The following is a 21,850-nucleotide window of genomic DNA, read 5'->3' as shown; positions in this document are numbered from 1 at the left end:
GCAGCCGACGCCTCCACATTAGCGTTGCTCTCCCACATCACTGGCTCGCCTCGGCCTGAGTGAGAGGATTATTTGAAAGTGACTTCTGAGCGGGGTGAGGCGCAGCTCGTCGCCCGACAATCAGCCGGCTGGCACGCAGCTCATTAGCCCAGGGCTCGTCTCACCCAGACACATCTTCCAGAGACTCCGCACCACAGTGGGGGAACGACTGATAAATACGGAATAATCAAGGAATAGTTCTGGCTGTGAGTTGACCTGAATACGGTTTCTCCTCGGCGTTGCTGAGGCTCTGCCAACACACTGCTACCATTATAATGAATGTAGCAGCGTATGGAGGCAACTAAGAGAGAGGTACAAAAAAACAACTAATACTCGAGTGGGAGGAGGACGCTCTTTAGTGGTTGGTGTCTTACAGAGGCTTGTTTCCACTTCTGCATGCACTACCTGTCTATATTTGGTGCGACATCCTTTGCAAGACAAACATGAATTACAATTTTTGTCATTGAGTGGGAAGGAGTGGTTCTCAAAAAGAACATCCTCCTCCTAACGCTCAGGGCTCAGTTCATTTCTGTGCAGCTGCTACAGAAGTCTGAGAAATCTGCTAAAAGGGAAAAACAAAGACGATGCGAGACAAACAAAAATGCTCCAGACGATGCGAAAAAAAAGCTTTTGACCCTTCGAGGAGTAATTACGATGAATCATTTTGAGATGAGGATTGTTCTGATGTGGCATCAACAAAACGCGGCCTCTGCTAATGGAAGGAATTCTCTTTCCTTCCACCTCTCCCTGTCACAAACAGCATTTCAAGCTGATGGACCGCAGCTTTTCACAAAGTTCACAAAGCCATGACACGCTGCTGCAGTATCAGATCAGGTATCTTCCTCCGTGGGGATAATATTTCATGTACAGGACATTCGTTTTCTAGTCAACTTCAGCGGTGAGCCACCGCCGGTCTCTGTCCATCCATCATCTGCTGACCTTCAGCTCGGTGCCCTGACGGCTGCCTGGGGCACGGGCACGGTGACTGATGTCGTCCCGGACGCCACCTCCCTGCACCGGAGGGCCCCCGATATCCTTCCAGTATTAATCCGAGCCTGGCGTCTACAGATTCCTATCAGTGCTCCCGGCTTTAATTATTCACGCTGCTGAATCACACTCTCATCAGATAGATAGCCAGACCGGCAAGACTACCTGCCCTCTCCCTCTCCCAGATCTTATCTGGCTCGATGGCATCATCTCATCCTTCTCTTATAAGCTGCAGACGAGGCAGAGCGCACAGGGAATAAAACCGACTGACTCTCACTAAGTTTCACCTGAAAGTAACAGTAAAAAACTTAAATCTGTTAGGCCCACTTCTTATCTTTATCATGTTTCTATGGCAATAATGAGGGTACTTCAACTGATGTGCTTACCAGAGGAATTTCTGTAACTTTCCAACAACAACATTTCTTGAAGAAAGCACCTGCTTCATGGACTGATTATTTATTATTATCCAAATATTTAAATTATTATCAGGTTTAAGGGCTTTATTTTCATCCTGTTTTCGATACTTAAGTACCCTACTTGAAAATGGCTTGTACTTTTAAGGGCTTCTGGATTGAAAATGTTGAAATCATATTTTCTAGCTTAAATAATCTATTAATTATCTATTTTCACTAGAATATTACATTATAAGCCACAAAACAATTAAACAAGAATTATCAGCTGGAATTCTTTAAATCACAAATATGAATTACAGTTTTCATGCAGAACAGTTTACTGTGTGTGACGTTAACGTGAATATTGAATTGATATTAAAGCTGCTGTATATTAACTGTCTCTCCAGGAGTTGGTAATGTTTTTTTGTGTTTAAAAGTGAAGTTTAAATTAAGTCCTGTGACCGGCGCAGCTTCTTCGGGGCAGAATGTACTTCTACACTATGTGGTTGAGGTAAATGGGAAATTCAATTTTTTTTTAAATAGTCAGTCAGTTTGGGACACATCAAATCCTGGAGCAGATAAAGGCGCTGGATGAGACAGGAACAACTAAATGGTTGTCTGAGTAAACTTTGTGCCCTTCCAGCAGTTTCAGCCTGAAACAAAGCTGTGATATGAAAAAAAACGTCAATAGTAATTTGTGAAAGTCAAGAAATGTATTCATAGGAAATGCGTAGCCACATTTACCTTCACTCTGTGGTTATTCTGTGTAATAGGGGGGGAGCAGCAGCTGTTCAGAGGCTAATTGATGTGGTTTATGATTACGATCACATGACGTCAACGTGAGACGCCCGTGAATGCATGAAGAACTTGGATTTTATCAACCTATAAAACTCCAGAAAATTTCCTCACCAGCCCCCCCACATTCATCCTCCATGTTCCTCGCCCCTCAGGCTGCGGCTCTGGATCTTATTTCCCAGTGACAGGACCAGGACAGGGAAGGGGGACGGGAGGAGGACACAGGATGAGCTGCCAGATTGACAGGCCGATGGGGCTGTCGCTGGGGGCCGAGGTGTAGAGACGATCGGGGAGCTGGCGTTGGCGGCTCAAGAGATAAGCATCAGTGAGAATATGAGAGGCTAGATGGTAATCTCTAACAGGAAGTCAGGCTATACAATTGCAGAAGAAACCACAGGAGGGAGGCTGACCTTGTGCGCCTGTGCTCTGCTGCATCTGGCCTCCAACGCACTGCTGACGGTAACACCATCGGACTGCTCCACTCAAACCAGAGGGAAGTCACTAAGCGTGTCGAGCAGCCACTCGTCTTAATCTTCACTGAGATCATCAGTTTGGCAACGACGTGAATGTAAAAAATATCAAAGTTTCTCTTTACCTTTGTCAAGTTTAGCACCAACACTTTCCCATATACCTGAAATTCAAAGGAATAACCTGCAGTGCCTGGTGAGCAGAGCTTTTTGTGTCTGAGGCCATAATCTGTGAAGGTTTGAGAGGGAAGGCCTTAAAGCAGAACATCACCGTTATAATATCCTGCACCGGCTGCAAGCTTTACAATAAGAGTGAGTGATGCTCGTCTCTTTTTCTGAAACTGCTGCCGGTGCTGCACGGACCAATAAAACCCGGCTTCATGGCCGACGCTGAAAATATCCTCAGCGTGATTCAGCATATTTTCTGCCTCATTTCAGCTCTTGTGTGCCGACTGATAGACGGAGTGTAATGCCTCTAATTGTCTGAGTTTTGCTTTATGTGAGTGTAATCCAGCAGAGTACACAACTATCATTCTGATTTACTCAGACAGTGGCAGATTGTCACTTTCTAACAATACTGACATTAAATATGACAAATTGTTTAAGTTTTTATTTTATCAATTTTTATTTTCAAATCTTTATTGAAGTAGAAAATGTGCTTGAAGAAGAAAAAATGTTCATTATTACGGTGTCGTGTGGCTTTGAATCAAAGAAATAGAGCTAAAAGAAAACAAGGTCATGTGCACATAACTGGATCTGTGCTTGTGGTTGAATGTCGGACATGTAATTAGCCCGTCTGTGTAAATTGTGGCCCCTGATTTAAAAAAATCCTTGATCCACCCCTGATACAAACCATGTTACACCTGAGTGATGTAAATGTGCCCTTTTTTAAGTGTTTGTGTTATAAAATGAAAATATTAATATGAGGGAAAATATCAGTTTTGAAAGGTTAAGCTTGAGTAAAATATTGGCACAAATTAGAATTGGGTTCGTCTTCTTGTTTGATGTATAAACGAAGCCGGGGGATTGATCTAATTAAAGGAGAAAATGTCACCCTGCTTCTTCTGCACTTGACAGAGCAGAAGTTGAAATGTCAACGTGTGCCTTCCTCAAATGTAGAGAAATACCTGCAGCAATGATAAATTCAGTTTTTTTTGCCAAGATTTACTGAACAATCGCTCAGGGCCTGGTTTTCAGAATCATATTTTTTGATTTTGGAACAGTGGTTTCATGAATAGACAGAGACACACACACAAACACGTACACAAACACTTATCGTGTATGACAAATGGTAGCACAGGAAACTTTGAGGCTGCAGCTTCGAGATCTAAACCTTTTTAAATGTCAAGAGGTCGATGCAGAAATTAGCTCCACGGGCCTTTTAAACAACAGTGTATCACAGCTGATGCCTCAAAATATTTTGGAGATATGTTGGAAAACCTGTTAAATCAGAGGCTGGATGCAGAGGAAGAGACAAACCTAATTGTGTTGAAAACTAGTGTGAAGACCTCACACAGTTATTCACCACACAGGAAGTCATTCTGGGTGAGTGCAGTGGGCTGTGTACCTCCGTCACAGAGACTTGAAGCAGACCAGGGGTTCATGTAAACCGTGTGCTCTCTATTCCTGGAACACACTCACGGTCACTCACCGCTGCCAGTCCAAAAGGTAGGTCTCTTTCTCTGGGGGTATTTGTGTCGATGTGAACGAGGAGGACGGAGCAGAGAAGCAGAGAAGCTGCTCGGACGTTCAAAATAGATGAAAAGGCTCAGATATATAAGGAAGAGATTGTCTCTGAAGAGCAGGACTCTCTGTCTCAGAGAGGGGATTCACACTTTGAGCAAAATTCAAGAACAAGAATCCAGTTGGTGTTCAATTACATATTATCTTTATTATTTATGATTTAGTCTCATATTTATATTTTAATGTAGAAACATCATCACGTATGGAATTTGCGTATGTGAACGGGTTGTATATGAGGATTTAAAAAAAGAAAATACAGCAAATGTAATCAAAGAACTGGTTCTTAATTTAAATGGCAGTGTCAAAATACACTTTAAAACCTTCATTAACACCAACTAGAACATTATAGACAACATTTAATGATATTTAATCAAAAGCAATGCTGGGTTAATGGTATTTCCTAGTTTGAACCCTGTTAGTATCACATCTGTACTCCTCGGCCTGAGCTCTCTCTCTCGCTCTGCACTCCATATTTTCTTGCGGCCACAGCGGAGCCGGGTCGGGTTGGTTTGAGTTGCCCCAAATCCTCTGCACCCAATTTCTGTGGGTCAGAAGTTTGTTTTCCGGACTATAACTGCTCAACCTCAGACGCTAGCTCCCATGTATCTAATCTCCGCCTTCTCGTTTCATCCAACACCATCTTCCCGTGGCTAACTAAGCTCCACAAAGTAGACAGGCCGCCCCGCTGAGTGTCGGACCACGGTGCCAAATCCAATACTGAGTCTGACTCTGCTTGTTGGGATGTGAGTCGGTAGCTTGTAATGTCGTCTGGCATATTCACGTTCCCTGGGCCTTTCTGAACTTCTATTTCAGGCAGGTTTCCTTCCTGCTTCCTGTTTTGCTTCCCTCCACGTCCAAGGAGATTTCAAGAAAGACAAAAACTGTCAATCAAATAGTGATTGATCAGCTCTGACCCTGAGCTTCTCTTCACTCCTGGAAACAGGATTTCTACAATTGATACAAAATTTTGGATGTTTTTCTTATAGAAAGATAATGTGAAGTAATTTACCTTTAGTTTTCTCAAACTTTCTTCAGTAAAATCCTCTGAAACTTGACCTGCAGACGGTGGAGGGAGGATTTACGGATAAATAAAATTTTAACTGATGCTGATGATACTTATTTATACATCAAAATGATTAACTCAGATGTGTTATGTGTTCTGTTCTTGTTATTAATATTTTATGGTTGTATTTATATATTAAAGCACAGCTGTTTAACCTTTGCTCGGGATCAACCACTGTGAACACAAGTGGGAACTTCTATAAATCAACACAAAGTTGTAATTATTCTGCCTCAAACGTGGCACCGAAGGGCAAATTGTTTCATTTTAAAATACAAATATGCACCTTTGCAGCAGTAGTGTTAAATTAACACTAACCAGATTTTACTGAGAAATAAAAGATAATTTACATAAAAACATTCAAATGACTGAAGCTCAGATGTTGTTTATTGATTCAAAATGAACCAAATCAATCTGATCATTTATTTAAGCTGTTCAAACAGCATCTGCTGCTCTGTCTGCGGCACAAGGATCATTTCACAGTTCAGGTGATTCCGTCACAAACAAACAGTTTTCAAATCTTAGTTTCTCAGTGGATTCAGACCCAGTTTCTTTCCCCTGCATGTTAGACATGTGAAACATACAGCTCTGTGTAGTTTTATATAAAACCTCATTGAGGAAGAAAAGGACAGAGAGGCTGCAGTCTTTAGCGTTTCACCCAAACTAATGATGGTTTTCATTTTTGTCTCTAGCTGCTGTGAGAGGGACCAGCCATGAGTCAGCTGTGATAATGGTGAGTTATAGCGGCCGCGTCCACAGCGTTTCCCTGCTGGTTCCACATGAACGTTCCCGGGGGGGGGGGGGGACTTGGGGAGTTCGGAGCCACATGATAATTACCTTTCAGCACAGAAAGCAGTAAAGAGCCCGTTTCTGATCTGTCATTGTTAGTGCACAGCGAGAACACAGTGCCGACGCTGATTCTTCCCAGCGTTGCATTAATATCCCTTTTATTCATATTCCTACTTCATTTATTCTCTCTGTTTTGTTTTTAATGAATTTATGGAATAATCATCTTTCAAATTCGTACTGAATAACGTTGATGTATCAACATTGTGAGGGAGAGTTATAGTCTCATTTTATTTGTATGAGCTTTTTCTGTTGGAGATGAAATGTGCACATTAACATCTTGTTGTGTTTATGAATATAATGAATATTTGACTGCGGGGAATCATCGTTCATTTGGTTCGTACAAAAGCTGCTTTTTTACATTCAGGGGAATTTTTGTCCACTAGTCACTTTGCCTCTTCAGAACCACAGAGAAGCTCTTTTTCTGCCATGTCCTAATGATTCTCTACTTCTTTAACAAATATAAAAGTCACAGACGTTGGAAATAAACAGTTGAAGAGTTGGACTAAGGTTCCCTGACTGTGTTGTTAAATATTTGTGCCTCCAGGACGTATTTGAAAAGCTTAATATTTGATTGATTTGAGGCTAAAGAGAGATGATGTGCCTGTTTCATCCGGAGTCTCCTGAAATATAAAGACTGATCCAGTACCAGTATAAATCGTGACTGAATAATTAACTGACAGATGCATGTGTGTTAACAACATAGACGTAGATAAAGATGGCCCATGCGTCTCCACTTCCTCCCGTTGTACAAAAACAAATCTAAACTATCACAGAATCAGGCGCAGCCATCGAGCACTTTTGACTTAATTTGGAGTCTGCGCGGTGCTGAACGTGTAGAGGAGCCGTCAACCAATCACGAGCCAGTCTCAGCTGTCGATCATACCATGTCAACCCCATTTCTATAGCTTCAAATAAATCATTAAAACTAAACTTAGAACTAAGACAAAACTAACATGACAGAGAACATAGGGGAGAAGATTTTTACTTGGTTTGTACTTTCGCTCATTTTTTTTGGTCCATGTCCAAGAAGCTAACATGGAGGAGGCAGGGTTTATGATCTGTATTGCAACAAGCCACCAGGCTGGTAAATCAGACATTCATTTTTGGTTTTATATTCATGAACCTCATATGTAGATACTTTTTTCCATATTTTGCAAAAGTGTATTTTTTCACCCACATTTCTCTCTGAATAATTAAACAAAACTTGATTTACATTGTCAACTTGTCAGACCACAGTCCAACATGTGGTTGTTCTATGAATTATTGTCTTTTTTTTTAACTCTGCTATCATTACATGTGGACGAGATAAAAAACAACCTGCGTACAGAAGTGAACATTTCCTTCCTGTGGTGAAATATTGTGCCTGGGCGTTGCACTAATGCTTCATGGTTGTTGCTGAGCAGCAGGACCAACACATTCATATCCATGTAGCTTTCAAATTAAAAACCACAAGCAGCTGGTCTGATTGGCCGGGACTGATGAACCCAGCGATAACGTATTCAGCCTTATCCCACCTATTTCTGCAGCTTCACCACAGGCGCTTAAATCCACAGAAACATTCAGTGTTTGTTGTGTAACACTTCAACACCGTGTGCGTCTTTATGTCGGTGTAACTGTGTAACTGTGAAGATAAAGAAATACCTGAGAGACGAGCAGAGGGGGGATGTTGCAACAGCTCATTATCTCCTCCTGTGCTTATCGGTGTTGTGTGAGCGTCGAGGATCTAAACATAAAACGTCCCCTCAGAATAAATCGCTGTATATGAGGTCATTACAGACTACACTGAATTCCCTTTGTAAGTTAATTATTTATGTAAGTATTACTTTTCCAGTAGGAGAGTGAATGCAGAAAAGGATTTTGATCAAAAGCAGTCGTTTACTGAATTCAAAGAGTTCACTGTTGAGAATCTCTTTGCCTTTTTGACATGTAGCAGGTTTGTGTGTTGCATTGTATGAAAGTGATGTAACCTCTGAGTCTCAGACCTCCAGAAACAAGTGTTCATTAAGCAGCAGGTTTTTAAAGGTCGTCTGTTGTACACTTTGTGTTTTTCAGTATGAGGAAGCTGCACTTTTGTCTCCACAGGATCAAACCAGAAATCAGAGAAGCGGCAGCTACAGCGACATCACGGAGCCCGAGTACGCTGTGGTGGATGACCAGGAGGAAGTGCTGAGCGTGTGCATACTTCCTGCCAGGCCCATTTATGAAGAAATGGAGTACGCAGGTAGAGACGCATGTGTTTTTTCAATGTAGTCTTTTATTCTTATATATGAGTTTAGTTTGATTAAAGTTTTATTTCAATTTAATTTAATTTTTAATTTTCAAAGAAACCCTAAATAAGTCTACTTTGTCTTCAGTCAAAAATATAAAACTAAATTGGTTTATTGCACAAACTAGTGGAGGTTAACATTTTTAATTCCTTCAGTATCATTTGAGAATGAGCTGCTTTTTTTTTTATCAGATGGCAATATTTTTCTATTTCAGTGCAGTGAACAACATTAAATCACAAAGAACAAGTAAGTCTGCCCATTTTTTGAATAAATCTGACCTTTGACTTTTGTTGAATATCCTTTCTTCTTATCTAATTCTTTCTTTTAGATTGTAAACAATCTTAAAGGATTTATACGACTCTTGAATCTAAATCTCTCTGCACTTCTGACTCAGTGGTAGCAACAACCAAAAAATTATGAAATTGAATTAAAACTAAATGTCCAGCACACATAAGGGCCAACAAAACAAATGTATTATAGATACAAAAAAAATGTAACATAAGATGTACAAAATACTCATTGCAGTCTGCTTCCTCAATATTTCCCTCTGCCTTCCATTTATAAAAACAAACCACATATATAGACTAAAATAACCTGCGCATAAGAATAAGCTGTGAGTCACAAACTTGTTAAAACCTGCTGTGTTTTCTAGTTGACACAATGATGTGGAGATGTGGAGTATGTTTCACTTTTTCTTTACTATGTTCTGTAGAATATGATCACAATGAAGCACACACACACACACACACACACACACACACACACACACACACACACACACACACACACACACACACACACACACACACACACACACACACACACACACACACACACACACACACACACACACACAGACACACACACACACACACACACACACACACACACACTCTGAGATGAGAAGCAGTGTGGATCTGAGAGACGGAGCTCCTGCTGAGTGAGCATGATCTGCGAGTGGGTCTCCAGAGCCATCTGTTGGCGGAGTCCGACTGCGGGAGATCACAATTATCGGAGGGAAGCGTGTAGCGTGAACAGTCTCCCTTTACCCGGCTGCGTGGACGTGGCCCCCAGCCAGGGGCCTCACAGCTGCACGTCTGTAGCTTTACATGGACTGACTGTGGCCTTTAAACGTGTTCACAGTTGTGGTTGTTCTCTTCCTCTGTAATCAATTCAATGTGCTGCTGAGTTACGAGAACGATTCAAACTCCAAGAAAGTGAAACTGTGAACTGGCACTGGTTCTAACATCGTCCCCGACACTGATGAACGTTTCACTGTTTCTTCTGGTTTCCAGACAGGGGCCTTCCATGGCTGTCATCAGCTCAGAGCCTCTCCTCACGCCTCGCTGTAAGGTTTCTGTTTGACTTTCACAAGTGAATATACATAATTACCATTGAACCACATTGAATACCTGCTTATACTTGTACACTCATGTACCTTCAGAGTAATCAGCAACTTTCCTATAAATCGAATGTTATTTTACTGTAAATCTCTGATGTAACATTAATCAAACAATGTACTGTGTGTGCATCCAAGTAGATTTTTAGGTTTTATCATTTAATTTCTAACTTTTATATTATTATTATAATAATTATGCTATTGTTATTATCAGGATAACTCCAGCTCCCAGCTCAGATGTCCACACAGAGAAACCCCACCAGGTAAAGTGAAATTGTGATCATGTGCTTCAAATCTCCCTCGATCATCTTTTTAACTCTTTTTATTGAAGGTTTCCAGCGTTGAACAGAAACGTATGAAAATCAAATGTTCCTGTGGCCGATCAGATAGATTGTGTCTTCGGAGCCTCTCAGTGAGAATATTTGTTTTTCCAAATGCAGCATTGGGTAGAGTGGATCTTCAGAGTAATTATTCAGTTTTTCTTTTCTAATAAGTATCTTAAAATATTCTATTCCTATATCATTTGTCACTATTAAGTATTGCCTGTAAGATATTTCTTTGCCACTGCAGCTCTGTTTAATTATCTTCTTAATATTTGCGAAGTGAACAGAAACATGCTTTTATTATATTTTATGAGAACTTTATATTCACTTTATAATAACTGTGAATACAATAAATGCCACAAAAAAAATACATTCTGTCATCTGACCCCAGTAGATTTTGATGCATATAATTCTTACAGTCAGTTTTTTTAAGTCTCTAAATCTCTACTCTGAACCCTGAAAATAAATATTCAGTTTTCTGCATTATGTTTTTGAATCACAGGACCTGCAGTAAATAGAGAACTGAAGCCTGGCAGAAGAAAAAACATTTTAGGTAACAAATACAAATATAAAACGAAACCCAGTTGACAGTCGCATCCCAGACATTAATCTAACATGTTGTTTTTACAGATAAGAGATTCACACCCGTGCCTCCAGGAAACCAGGTAAACACCTGAGCTATTTACTACAGGGTCATATCGTCTGTTTGTTGACTGCATTCATTGTTCTCTGTCTCTTTTCCTTCCCCAGCACTCCCACAGGTAATTTACTCTTCTATACTATTCAAGATATTCAACTGTGAATATAAACAGACTTACAGCTGATGTCTGTCTCTTCCAGGTATTCTCCATCACCTCCACCTTCCTCCCTGCAGTTAGTAGATAAGCCTCCTGGATTGACTCATCCCTGCAGGAGAGAGTGAGTCCCGTTTGATTCTCACACTCAAACTAATGCGTGGCAGAACAAGTCGAGAGAGACGTTAGTTTCACCAGGGAACGTCTCCACTGTGGTTGTTTTATTCCCCTGAGGCTCACCACAGCCCCATGGGGCCCCTGTCCCACATGGGGATGGTAGAAAGAGAGGAGGCCTCAGCCCAGTTCACTGAGCAGCTATCGCACCATCTGCCGGTTAGAATCATAATCACAGGAGAGCCCGGAGGTTTTCTGTATAAAAAGCATATTGTGATTTTATGTAAATGTGTTTAATTTCAGCAGGAAACAGAAGGGGACTAAAAAAGTAAGTAGTCATAAACGAAGCTTTACTTTCCGACAAAATTATCGTGAAATGTAGATCTTTGTTGTTTTGCTGTTAATTCTGTGTCTCACTTTTATTTCTGCTACTTATTTTTAATCCTTCTGTTTATTCCATTTATATTACAAGTCCTGGAGCATGACCTTTACGAGCTGTAACCATGAAACAATGTAGTTAATCAACACTTAAACTTTTTATTCTTTCTCATAAGACTTGTAATCTGGCTACACAACATCACTTAACCATCTTGTCATTTTATTTGAATCTAACTGTCTTTTCATTACACTTAACAGGCAGTATTGGGTTCACAAATCACAGGTAAGAGGTAATGTAATATAATAGAGAATATGATTTTGTAGAAAAACATATTGTCAGTTGTTATTCATGGATTTTAGGTCGACAGAGTCCAGAAACTGTGTCAGGCCCCAGAAACCACCTCAGATATTCTTTAGATCTGGAAACTCATGATTTAGAAATAAGGTAAGATTTGAATTTGCTTTTTAATCAAGCATTTTGTGTGTCAATAAATAAATATGTGTAGCTTAAAAATACAGGAATAGTCCTTTCTGTTGCTAACTGTATTTTTAAATGCATTTATTTAATAATGCCGTTACTTGTTGTGTGACAACATGTTTTACTCAATTCCTCTATTCAGGTCACAAAAGAATCTGGGTGAGTAAATTTTCAGCTCATCAGTGTCATTACGCACTTATTGATCACATAAGTCAACTTTAACATCTACTTAAAGAAAGGGGGCAGTCAGGACGTCATCACCATGAGTGGCCGCAAACTAAAGACGACTTTGAACAACACGAATTTGTTTCAAAGGAAAAACCTCAACAGGTAAAAAGTGCTGTGAAAATTATTTTAAAATAAATGTTCAGAGAAATAACGGAGGATGTAAGTTTTATGATCTCTATTCTACTAACAGACATATTGTGAGGAGGACTGGTACATCGGGGCCTGTAGTCGAGCAGATGCAGAGCATGCTTTACATCTGGTGAACAAGGTATGGAATTAAATAAACATTGGTAAATACACGTATTCTCTGTCTTGGTGAGGGTTGTATGAGGAGACGCTGGGAGTAGAAATACTAAGGGGGCTGGGGCGACCTCTACTGGCAAAGTAAATGCAAGCATATAACCTACAGCCTACTTACTACAACAGCCTCTTTTAACATTTTGAGAATAGCAGAGAAGAAGGAGTAATTTTCTTTACTTTATTATTTTGATCATCAAAATTAATTGAATGAAATATGATTTGAATGGATTCCCCTGTATTTTCTCTTTGCAGACGCTCTGACTCAGAACTGTGGAACATGACGTAGATACAGTATGAAGTGATATGTAAAGGTCACAAATCTTAAGAGTTGATAAAAGTGGATTTGATGCCTCAAAAAAAGATTCTCAGTTTTCTTTAACAACCCTAAGGCCACTTTTGATGTCTGTTGTGGTTTAAAAAGTTTGAAAACTATTATATTTGCAATTCAAATTATCTGAAAGATTATGCATCTGATTTTACAGTGCAATGTCTGCTTCCTGTCAGCATCCCTGAGATCATTATCCCTTTTATATCCGTCTCTGCCAACAAGACCAGTCTGTGAAGCTTAATGATTAACACATCAGAGCCAGTTGGTTTAACCTTTAGAAAAGTTTAGACATCAGGTCATGGTTTTTGTGTGAGAAGCAAACTCAGGAGCAAAGACTAACTTTCAAGGAAAGAGCTGCTGTGCAGAAATCAGAATGTCAGACTTAAGTCTTTTTTCTTTTTGTAATTCCGGACTGTAGAACGGTGCGTTTCTGGTGCGAGACTGTTCCATCAACACCGGCAGCGACCCTTTGGTGTTGTCTGTGTATCACGAGAAGAAGGTTTACAATGTAAAGATCCGGTTCTTTGAGCGCAGCAGCAAGTTCGCTCTGGGAACAGGACAACATTCAAAAGATGTGAGTGGGGGAAAGACCAAATGAGGCCAATTCTAACAACTAGTTATCTCTCCAGCATGTACACATGTATATTATTTATCTGTGCTGGAGCTGACATCTTTGTTTTGTCCTCAGATGTTTGACTCTGTGCCTGAAATCGTCAAGTTTCACACCATCTTCCCAATAATACTGATCAGTGGCAGAAACACACCAGGAAGTAAATACCCAGAGAACTGTGTGCTGACGTGTGCAGTGACGCGGGGGGACGTCGACCAGCTCCTACAATGACAACACACATCACAATGATCACCTGCTGAATCTCATCCAATCACATTCCCCCTGTGGTTCATTCTGAGCCTGTAAAGACAGATGTTGACCATGTATTCAAATTTCTAAAATATATAAGCTTTTGTCAATAAAAGGTGTAATAATTGCACAGCGGCTACAGGATCAACTAAGGTGTGTTCTGTACGTGTTGTTATTTGGCTTAATCCTGCAGAGGCTTATAGCCTAGTGGGTTTGAGCTTCTCTTGACGTGAAACCTGTTCGACAACAATGACACGTTTCATTGTGATCACAAACACTCGAGCTGAACAAGATGGAGGAAGCCATTCAAAGTTGAAATAATATTTACTTAGATTTTAATAGAAAAAGCAGGAGTTACACAATTGTTTTTTTTTATATATATAAAAACACGAGAACACAATAATGATAAACACTTTGAATGTAGTAAAACCGAAAATTGCTTTAACTGGAACATGAGGAAATGTCCACAGAAATGAGGACGGGATAAAAGGCCAAGCAAAGAAAAAAAAAAAATTATTATATATAATAACAGAGACAGAGGCAGCTTCACATGCTGACATGTGAGAAAAGTAGATCACAGCATCACTGCTGTTGCACAAGAAGCAGTGGAACGTTAGCCGCTCCTTACTGAGCAATTAACATGTCATCACGGTTTTTTATTTACACAATAAAATCTGTGGGCAACCAAAACCTATTGACTCAATCATAGGTCCAGCCCCTCATACATCATCATGACTACAGTATGAACAGGAACACACGGGTGTAGTGATGCTGTCGTGAAGAAGAGAAGCAGATCCGCAAAGTATCAGGACAGAATATCCCCAGCAGCCTTCTTCATGTTTTTGTGCAATGAGTTTTTTAATGTTTCTGAGCGCCCGAGAATCACCACAGTCACTGAGCATCTACATGGCACTAGAATTAAATATACCTTAAGTCACAAGGCAGTTTAATGCCCGCCCACTATAAAGGTTCAGTGTGTAAGAGGTGAAAGGGATCTATTGGCAGAAATTGATTTTAGAATAATCCTAGTGATGTTTTCACTAGAGTGTAGTTTTCTTGACCCTAGAATGAGCCCTTTATATTTAAAGACTTTATATTTACATCAGCGCGGGTCTTCTCTACGGAGGCCGCCATGTTTTTTTTACAGTATCCTAGACTTGACAAACTGAAGGTTTCCACAGGTTCTCCTTCATGTTTTGAAGAAGAGGTTGAGGTGAGGGGTGTTCAGCTGCAACACACAGCTTCAACCCTAGATGTCATTAAATTCTACACGCTCAACCTTTAAATCAGTGATTCAGGCTCCTCTGTTTTTTTCCTGACCGCAGGGTACAAAGCAAATTGTACTGCAGCGGGAGAAAGGATGAACCAAGAGGGTTTCATGGAATTAACACTTGTTTCTCTGGCTTTTGCACAAATTATCAAATCTATCATAATTACATTTTCTGATCCATTAAAACACACACACACACAGCAAACGTTTAAAAAAAAGTATATAGGTATCAGTAAGTGCAGTTTAAAATGTGACTGAACAATAAAATAAACATTTACATTGACTCTTTAAGACTTTTACCCTTTGAAAGGTGGGGTTAGTAAGTTGTTTCCCTTGAGGTGAGGGCTGATGGGAAGAAGATGGGTATAGGTTGCCTTTTTTCAGAGGGTAGCCTGCTCTTGCTCGCTTTACAGGATGACCAATCCCAGCTTGAAGTTATGGTTTAACAGAAAGAAGCATTTAAGAAGCTCATCTTTCTATTTCATGTGTATTAGGGACCTTTAGGTTCCGGCCTCAAAGAAACTAATGGTACTGTTGCATTCAGGGACTCCTGGCTACATGGGAAAGTCCAAAACATTCAGAATGTTTGTTTATGAATGACAATCAAAGTTCTGGTTGGAAAACGGGGCACTGTGCATGAAATTGACTTGACGAACGTTTAAAAAATATGAAATGCTCATGTTACAGTTGCCAAAGAGTTCCTGAACACACCATCGAACAAGAAACCAGCCCGGCATTTAAACAAATCAGAGAGCTGCACATAAAAAAGACATAAGGAAAACCAACTTTCTCAGGCAACTTTGAATGAAATGTCGTCGCCCAGGTGCTGAACCAGTTACAAAAATGTGGGAATTGTTGAAAGCTACCGACGCATTTGCAGAAACGGGCATTTTACAGGCTTGTGCAGGGCTCCGTTCGTCTATGTAGTGCTGATATGTGATGACTCGAAAAGGGATTCTATTTTCCTTTTGTATGGCTCTGTTAATGTGAAAACTTTCACTACTAACAGAAAAAGAGGAAGAAAATACTTGAATAAAACCTCAAATCACCGCAGAATTTTGTAAGCTGCATGTCCTATTTTTCCCCAAAAGATTTTACTAATTTTCCTTACATACAAATGATCATTACTTTTTGCCACCCACTGATCTTTTTTTTTCATCATTAAAAATGTCCAACTCGTGACTTTGGTTATACTGTATATGGCACGATGTTCTGAAAGACTTGTCTTAAAGGTGATTCGTGTACCACATCTACTTCCAAGTCGCATCTTGTAGGGGCCGCAAGAACCTACACAAAAATAAATTAAGATATCTTAAATAAACAGCATGCGTTTATGCCTCGACTCCGGCAGATCTACTGGTTTGTCAAACTTCTGAGACAGCTCCTAACATCTGTGTATTACTGACAGAATCTACTACAGCAGATGGTCCATTTAACAACATCCCCCAAAGCAGACATAACTGCATTGCACTTCAACAATCCATATCCCATGCCTATACAGACAAACATATAACATCATGAATGTAAATCAGTATTTTCCCATTGTAATACTTTTCCTTTCTATATAAATGTACAATTCTTTCCAGTGATACTTTGTCCTCATGGAAAGACTCGGACAGTGCACCCCATCACCTCATATTTCTGCCCCATCACTTTGCTCAGCCGCATTTTTAAGATTTGGCATTTCGGAACCCCCTCGGAGGCTCCTGTGTCGGCGATAGTGTCCGGCCTCGCTCCCTGTACAGGGGCCCGGGGCTGTGGGTGGTTGAGAACCACCACGGGCTGGTTGGGGCCCGGTCTCTTCACCAGCTGGTCCTCCTTCAGCGGCATTGGGTTAATAACTGCACAATCAGCAACACTGACCACAGGTAAATTAGTCTTATATTTGGAAATTCTTAGTTTCAGTCCTTTCCTGTTTTTCTTCCACACGCCTACCTGTACCCTCTTCAGAGAGACAGTGAGGAACTTCGAGATGTCGTACTCGGTCTTTTCCACAAACTGCAGAGTCTCTGTACCCACGGATGCGTCCACGTATGCTGCAATTTTTGAAACAGATCCCTGATCCGTCGAGGATTTTGATGCAAGAGTTTCTGTTGGAGTAGTGATATTCTTTTCCTCCTTTACTTCAACGTGGAGGTTGGTCAGTGCAGGGTGATGCTGGACGTCCTTCTGCTCTTCTACTTTCACAGAGTCAATGCACCGCTCCGTAGGTAAAGGGTCAAGGATGATGGGTCCATCCTTTGCAGCCACCTGAGCACGGAACCCTGCTGTCGGCAATTTTCTCACCTGCTCGGTTCCTTTTATTATCTTGATGTGACCTTGAGGATGTGAACTGCCCGAACTGTTGCTTTTATCCATCACGATGCCGCGCAGAGCCATCACCAGTGGCTGGATGGAGCCCTGCACCTCTCCTGGTTGTTGACTTAACGAAAACACAGAGGAAATTATTGGAAAGCTCTCGGGATCTGGATCGTCTCTTTCTCCTGCTCTCTCACGGGATCTCACTTCCTGGGTCCAAGCTGAGTTCTTAGACTTTGTATTATTTGAAAGCATCGAGGTTTTGACTGATGAGCGCTCATTTAGAGTCCTGTGCGCTGGAAAAGACTGATTTGGGACGACGTTATCCTTACACGATAAAATTGCTGGAGGTCTCACTTTTGAGGCTGCGGGAAAGGGAACGCCCACGGCTGTCACACGTTGCTGGTTCAAGCCCACTGCCTCTGTCTTTATTTTCGAGACAGTGTTGTTTCTGAGGCAGGTCTCTCCGGGTTCCAGCTTCACAGCCACCGACCCCTCTTGAGGAAGGCTTTTTGTGTCGCTTGCTCTCTGGGCTGGGATGCTCTTGGAAGGCTCTGGAATTAAATTCATCCTTTCCTCCACCGCTCTCTGGGAAACCCTTGTCCCCTTGGAGTCCGGATGCAGGGTGCTAGTCAACCTGTTGGCAACCCTGGGGGAGGCAACAGTGGGAGCGGCTGCATTAAGATTTAGAGGTTCTCTTTGTGCAACTCTAATCCCACTATTCCCTTCTCTAATAGGACTGGGGATAGTTTGGGGAATCTTATCTGGAATGAATGTTTTCCACTCCCGGTTTATTATTTCTTGCGACTTTCTTTTGAATCCAATCTTTTCTTTGCTCGCTTGATTCAGGAGGTTATTGGAAATACTGACTGGGACAGCAGCAGGACGCTCCACATTCACCGTCTTTGTTTCACACTGCTTCCTGTTTACTGTGCACATCCCCATGCTTGCAGACTTCATTATAGAAGACTGATGGTTTAATGTGGATGTTAAAGGCTTTCCCTGTGTGGTGCCCTGACAGACTGTTGTCCTTGCATCTTTGATCACAGACTTGTTTTCTTGTTGAGAGACGAGCCTCAGTTTTAGCTCTTTTGTCCCATTTACAGTTTTCACCTCAACAAGTTCGACCAAGCAGCCTGCGGGGATCGTTATTTCCTCCGGGAGAGAAACGGTTAGAGCCCTGTTGTGCTGTAGGAGTCCATTGAAAGGAGAAAAGAGTTCTGTGTTTCCATTAGAGGCATTCGATATAATAGTGTCCAGTGTTTTCCCTCTCTGTTCGTCTTTATCCAGTCTGATTGCAGGTGCACTCAGGGCAGGTACGGTCACCCGAACAGTTGGCCAGGGTGGTGTTGGATCAGCAGAAGACACGCTCGATAAGGCACTGGACACAGGCACGGGAGAAATTAAAGTCATGCCGGGCTTTGCTGGTCCTTGGCTGATGCTTTTACTATGAAGACGATCAATGTGCTTCACAAGACACAGCCTCCGCATGTAGCCCTGTCCACAGTGGGGACACGTGAACGGATACTTGGACGTGTGCTGCTTCAGGTGCACATTTAACTCGGCCTCGCTGAACGAGACGTTGTTGCAGTAGAAGCAGTAAAACCTCGCCCCCATGTGCTCGATCATGTGCTTCTTGAACACAGCCACGTCCATGGAGGCGAACCCACACTTCTCACAGTACATCACCTTGGGGGCGCTCAGCACGCGGTCCAGGGCCCGGTCCTGGTGTCCGGCGCTCACGGATGACGGCAAGCTCTGATAGCTGACAGGTTTCATGTTTAGCAGAGGGGTTGTGCTGGTCATGTGGCAGCGATGGATCCACCCCCTGATTCACAGGCTGCAGCTACACAGTGGAGGAAACATCCATCTTCCACCTAATGTCAGGGGCTCCTCATCAGAGGGAAGGCCGACGAGGCCGTGAGGTGACAAACCAGACGTCTGCGGCCTGGAGGAAGCAAGTGAGACAGACACCAAAGACTTGAATGAGGATCACAGAGGAGAGCATCATGCTGACAAAACAACAGACGAGGCCCATCAACCCCAACCCCTCCCCCTCACACACACACACACACACACACCTCCTAAAGCAACTTCCTCTGAAGCTAACAATGCGTTTTGCATACAAACAGATACAAAGCAGCTAGCTAACAACACCGGGAAGTCGCCTGTCTATACATGTCCCTTTGAAAACAAGCGGAAGGCCGTACCTGGCCACATATTCTGAGGCAGGAGGAGGAGAGGGGGGGGCGCAGAGACGACGGCCCCGCTTCTCTGCTGTTTATGTTTATAACGGAGTCAAATGACACGCACGTACCAGGCCGGAGTGTCGTGGGGGGTCGCTGTGGGTCTGTAGTAAACGATTTAGAGTCAACAGGTTGGTTTGAAATATGTTCTTCGGACGTGATGCTGCCGCTTGTTCACACCGCTAGCCGAGACGCTCTGATGTTAGCTAGGCGTTAGCTATCTGTGCTAGCTAGCTAGCTGTTCCGGAAACCAGCCGCTCCTGTCTTCAAAATAAAAGTGTGCGATCAAAAACAAAACGCCCCCAATTAGTTTTATTATGTTAATATTGCAAACAACGTGAAAGGCATCTTTCTAACTTTTCAAATGGTTTTGTATGCTTTAACACAATGTTTGGACGTTTTTTCTTATGAGAGGGGACAGTGTTGGCCGGAAGTTGATTTTTTTGTTTTATTGTACTTGACAGCTCCGGAAGTGGTCGAAGGTTTTTTTCCGGAAGACAGAAGAGATTTTTTTAATTTGTAATGTCTGATGCAGTTATGGTTGCCAACTCTCTGAAAAATAAATAAGTGACACCTCATTGATAGGGCTGGCCGACCCGATTGCCTTAACCCTTCCTGGCGTGGTGAATTTTTTTAGCCCCTTTTTTTGTCAGTGAAACGATTTTTTTAACAATTTGATCCTGAATTGATTTAGATGCATATTTTTGAGTGACATGAACACATGGGAAACAAATTATTATCCAGCAATTCCCTTTAATAATAGATAAATTAACTGAATAAAGTACGAATCTTTCTTAAACAGAAACCTGTCTTGCTTAACTTAAAACTGTATACATTAATATAAAACAATAGATAGAATGCAGAACATCCATCCTGAAATAGTGCATATTTTGACGACTTTGGTGGAAGTTTTCTCCTGTTAGTACAAAGCGTTTGTGTCGCTTGTACTGTATGCATTTGAATTAATTACCATTTTCACCCTGACACAGTATGATTGTTGCGCACAGAGTACCAAAGGAGATGTGTTGGTAGTAACATTTAAACCAGGATGCTGTGCTCTCAACGCATACTGTGACTTTGCAGTCTTCTTTCATTAGCAAAGCTCATTCAGGACAGCAGCTGGAGTGCAGAGGAACCCAGCACCCAGCAGGGGGCAGCCTCAGGACATCACAGCAGACTGTGATTTTTGAAAGGCGTCAGAAGAACTACTGGGTTATTCTCTAACCATAGGGTTTTAAAGCATGTTAAATTATCCAGTATCTAAAATCCCAAAATATAAAAGTAACTTTTAAGTAAGGCTGTCAAATATATGTAGAAGAGTAGAAAATATCTTCTCTGAAGTGTGTATCAAAAGCAGCACAGAATGACACGGACACACAGACACACGATAATTTGTCCATCTTCTTATTGTGCTTAGTTCCACACTGGTATCAGCAGGCGGATTGGCCTAGTTGGGAAAGTGAAGGTTCTCCATTGAGAAAGTCCTGGGTTCAATCCCCACTTTCTCCCATGTACTTTCCGGCAAGATATTGAACTCTTTAAATTGGCTGTGATGTCAATCTCTTATTGATAACAAAATATCTTACAGTATGTAAATTTAAATTAATTCAAAAAATAAAATAAAAAAAAAGATTTTCTTTTTAATTAAATTAATAAAATAAAAAAAACTGTGCGCGCAATTCCTGCGCAATGGGCTTCTGCGCAGAAGGTGCGCAGTGGGCTTCTGCGCAGGATGTGCGCAATGGGCTTCTGCACAGGATGTGCGCACGCAGTTTCTTTTCTTTTCTTTTCTTTTCTTTTCCTCTCCTGCACCGCCATGGTCATAACAATATACAAGCACCGAAGTTTGACGTAGTATTTAAATCATATGTCCTTTAATTTATAAACAGATAAAAACAATGTCAATTCAAAACAAATTTGCTCAGCAAAGTTTTAATAAAAAAATATTAACTTAAACCTCGATAGTGTCCTATTTTTTGTCTCTCAAACACATGTTACCAGCTGCAGGCAGATAGACTTTTACCTCGACCTCAGCTACAACAGTAATCAAACAAACACTCAAAAAACTTCAGTCTCTGACAGTAAAAAGAAATCAACCCCTGCGCTCAGCCACACACTATCTCAGAGACACGGGCAGTGACTGAGACTTGAGCTCTTCACCGTGAAACAGCCAGTTAGTGACTTTGTAGAACAGTGGAAACACAGAGTTTCTCTGGTCACATCTGCTCAGAGATCA

At 41.5% G+C, this 21,850-nt stretch overlaps 2 protein-coding genes across 5 annotated transcripts; one reads left to right on the top strand and one right to left on the bottom strand.

Annotated features, from left to right (window-relative positions):
* The first annotated feature begins 4,103 nt into the window (after window positions 1–4,103).
* LOC128445855 (cytokine-dependent hematopoietic cell linker) lies at window positions 4,104–13,952 on the top strand. Of its 3 annotated transcripts, none has more exons than XM_053428724.1 (17): window positions 4,104–4,348; window positions 6,176–6,216; window positions 8,415–8,553; window positions 9,895–9,947; window positions 10,213–10,261; window positions 10,824–10,874; window positions 10,952–10,986; window positions 11,072–11,082; window positions 11,162–11,239; window positions 11,536–11,557; window positions 11,866–11,890; window positions 11,968–12,052; window positions 12,228–12,244; window positions 12,321–12,415; window positions 12,504–12,581; window positions 13,360–13,515; window positions 13,630–13,952. In XM_053428724.1, exons 2-17 carry the CDS (start codon window positions 6,214–6,216, stop codon window positions 13,780–13,782), a joined length of 1,050 nt encoding a protein of 349 aa, XP_053284699.1. In that variant the 5' UTR covers window positions 4,104–4,348; window positions 6,176–6,213; the 3' UTR covers window positions 13,783–13,952. The 3 variants fall into 3 exon arrangements, with proteins under 3 accessions (XP_053284699.1, XP_053284698.1, XP_053284700.1); XM_053428723.1 differs by having other exon boundaries at window positions 4,126–4,348; window positions 11,533–11,557; XM_053428725.1 differs by lacking the exons at window positions 4,104–4,348; window positions 6,176–6,216 and adding an exon at window positions 7,984–8,127 and having other exon boundaries at window positions 11,533–11,557.
* Window positions 13,953–14,118: 166 nt separating this feature from the next.
* On the bottom strand, window positions 14,119–19,830 carry LOC128445854 (uncharacterized). 2 transcript variants are annotated; one of them, XM_053428721.1, is made up of 2 exons: window positions 19,579–19,830; window positions 14,119–19,316 (listed from the first exon to the last, which is right to left on the bottom strand). In XM_053428721.1, the coding sequence occupies exon 2, from the start codon at window positions 19,172–19,174 to the stop codon at window positions 16,670–16,672; it is 2,505 nt and encodes an 834-aa protein (XP_053284696.1). In that variant the 5' UTR covers window positions 19,175–19,316; window positions 19,579–19,830; the 3' UTR covers window positions 14,119–16,669. The 2 variants fall into 2 exon arrangements, with proteins under 2 accessions (XP_053284696.1, XP_053284695.1); XM_053428720.1 differs by having other exon boundaries at window positions 19,686–19,830.
* Window positions 19,831–21,850: the final 2,020 nt, after the last annotated feature.

Source organism: Pleuronectes platessa, chromosome 8 (genome assembly GCF_947347685.1).
Source record: "Pleuronectes platessa chromosome 8, fPlePla1.1, whole genome shotgun sequence".
NCBI lineage: Eukaryota > Metazoa > Chordata > Actinopteri > Pleuronectiformes > Pleuronectidae > Pleuronectes > Pleuronectes platessa.
Note: the sequence above shows the minus strand (reverse complement) of the source record. Positions and strands in the feature narration are given on the sequence as shown.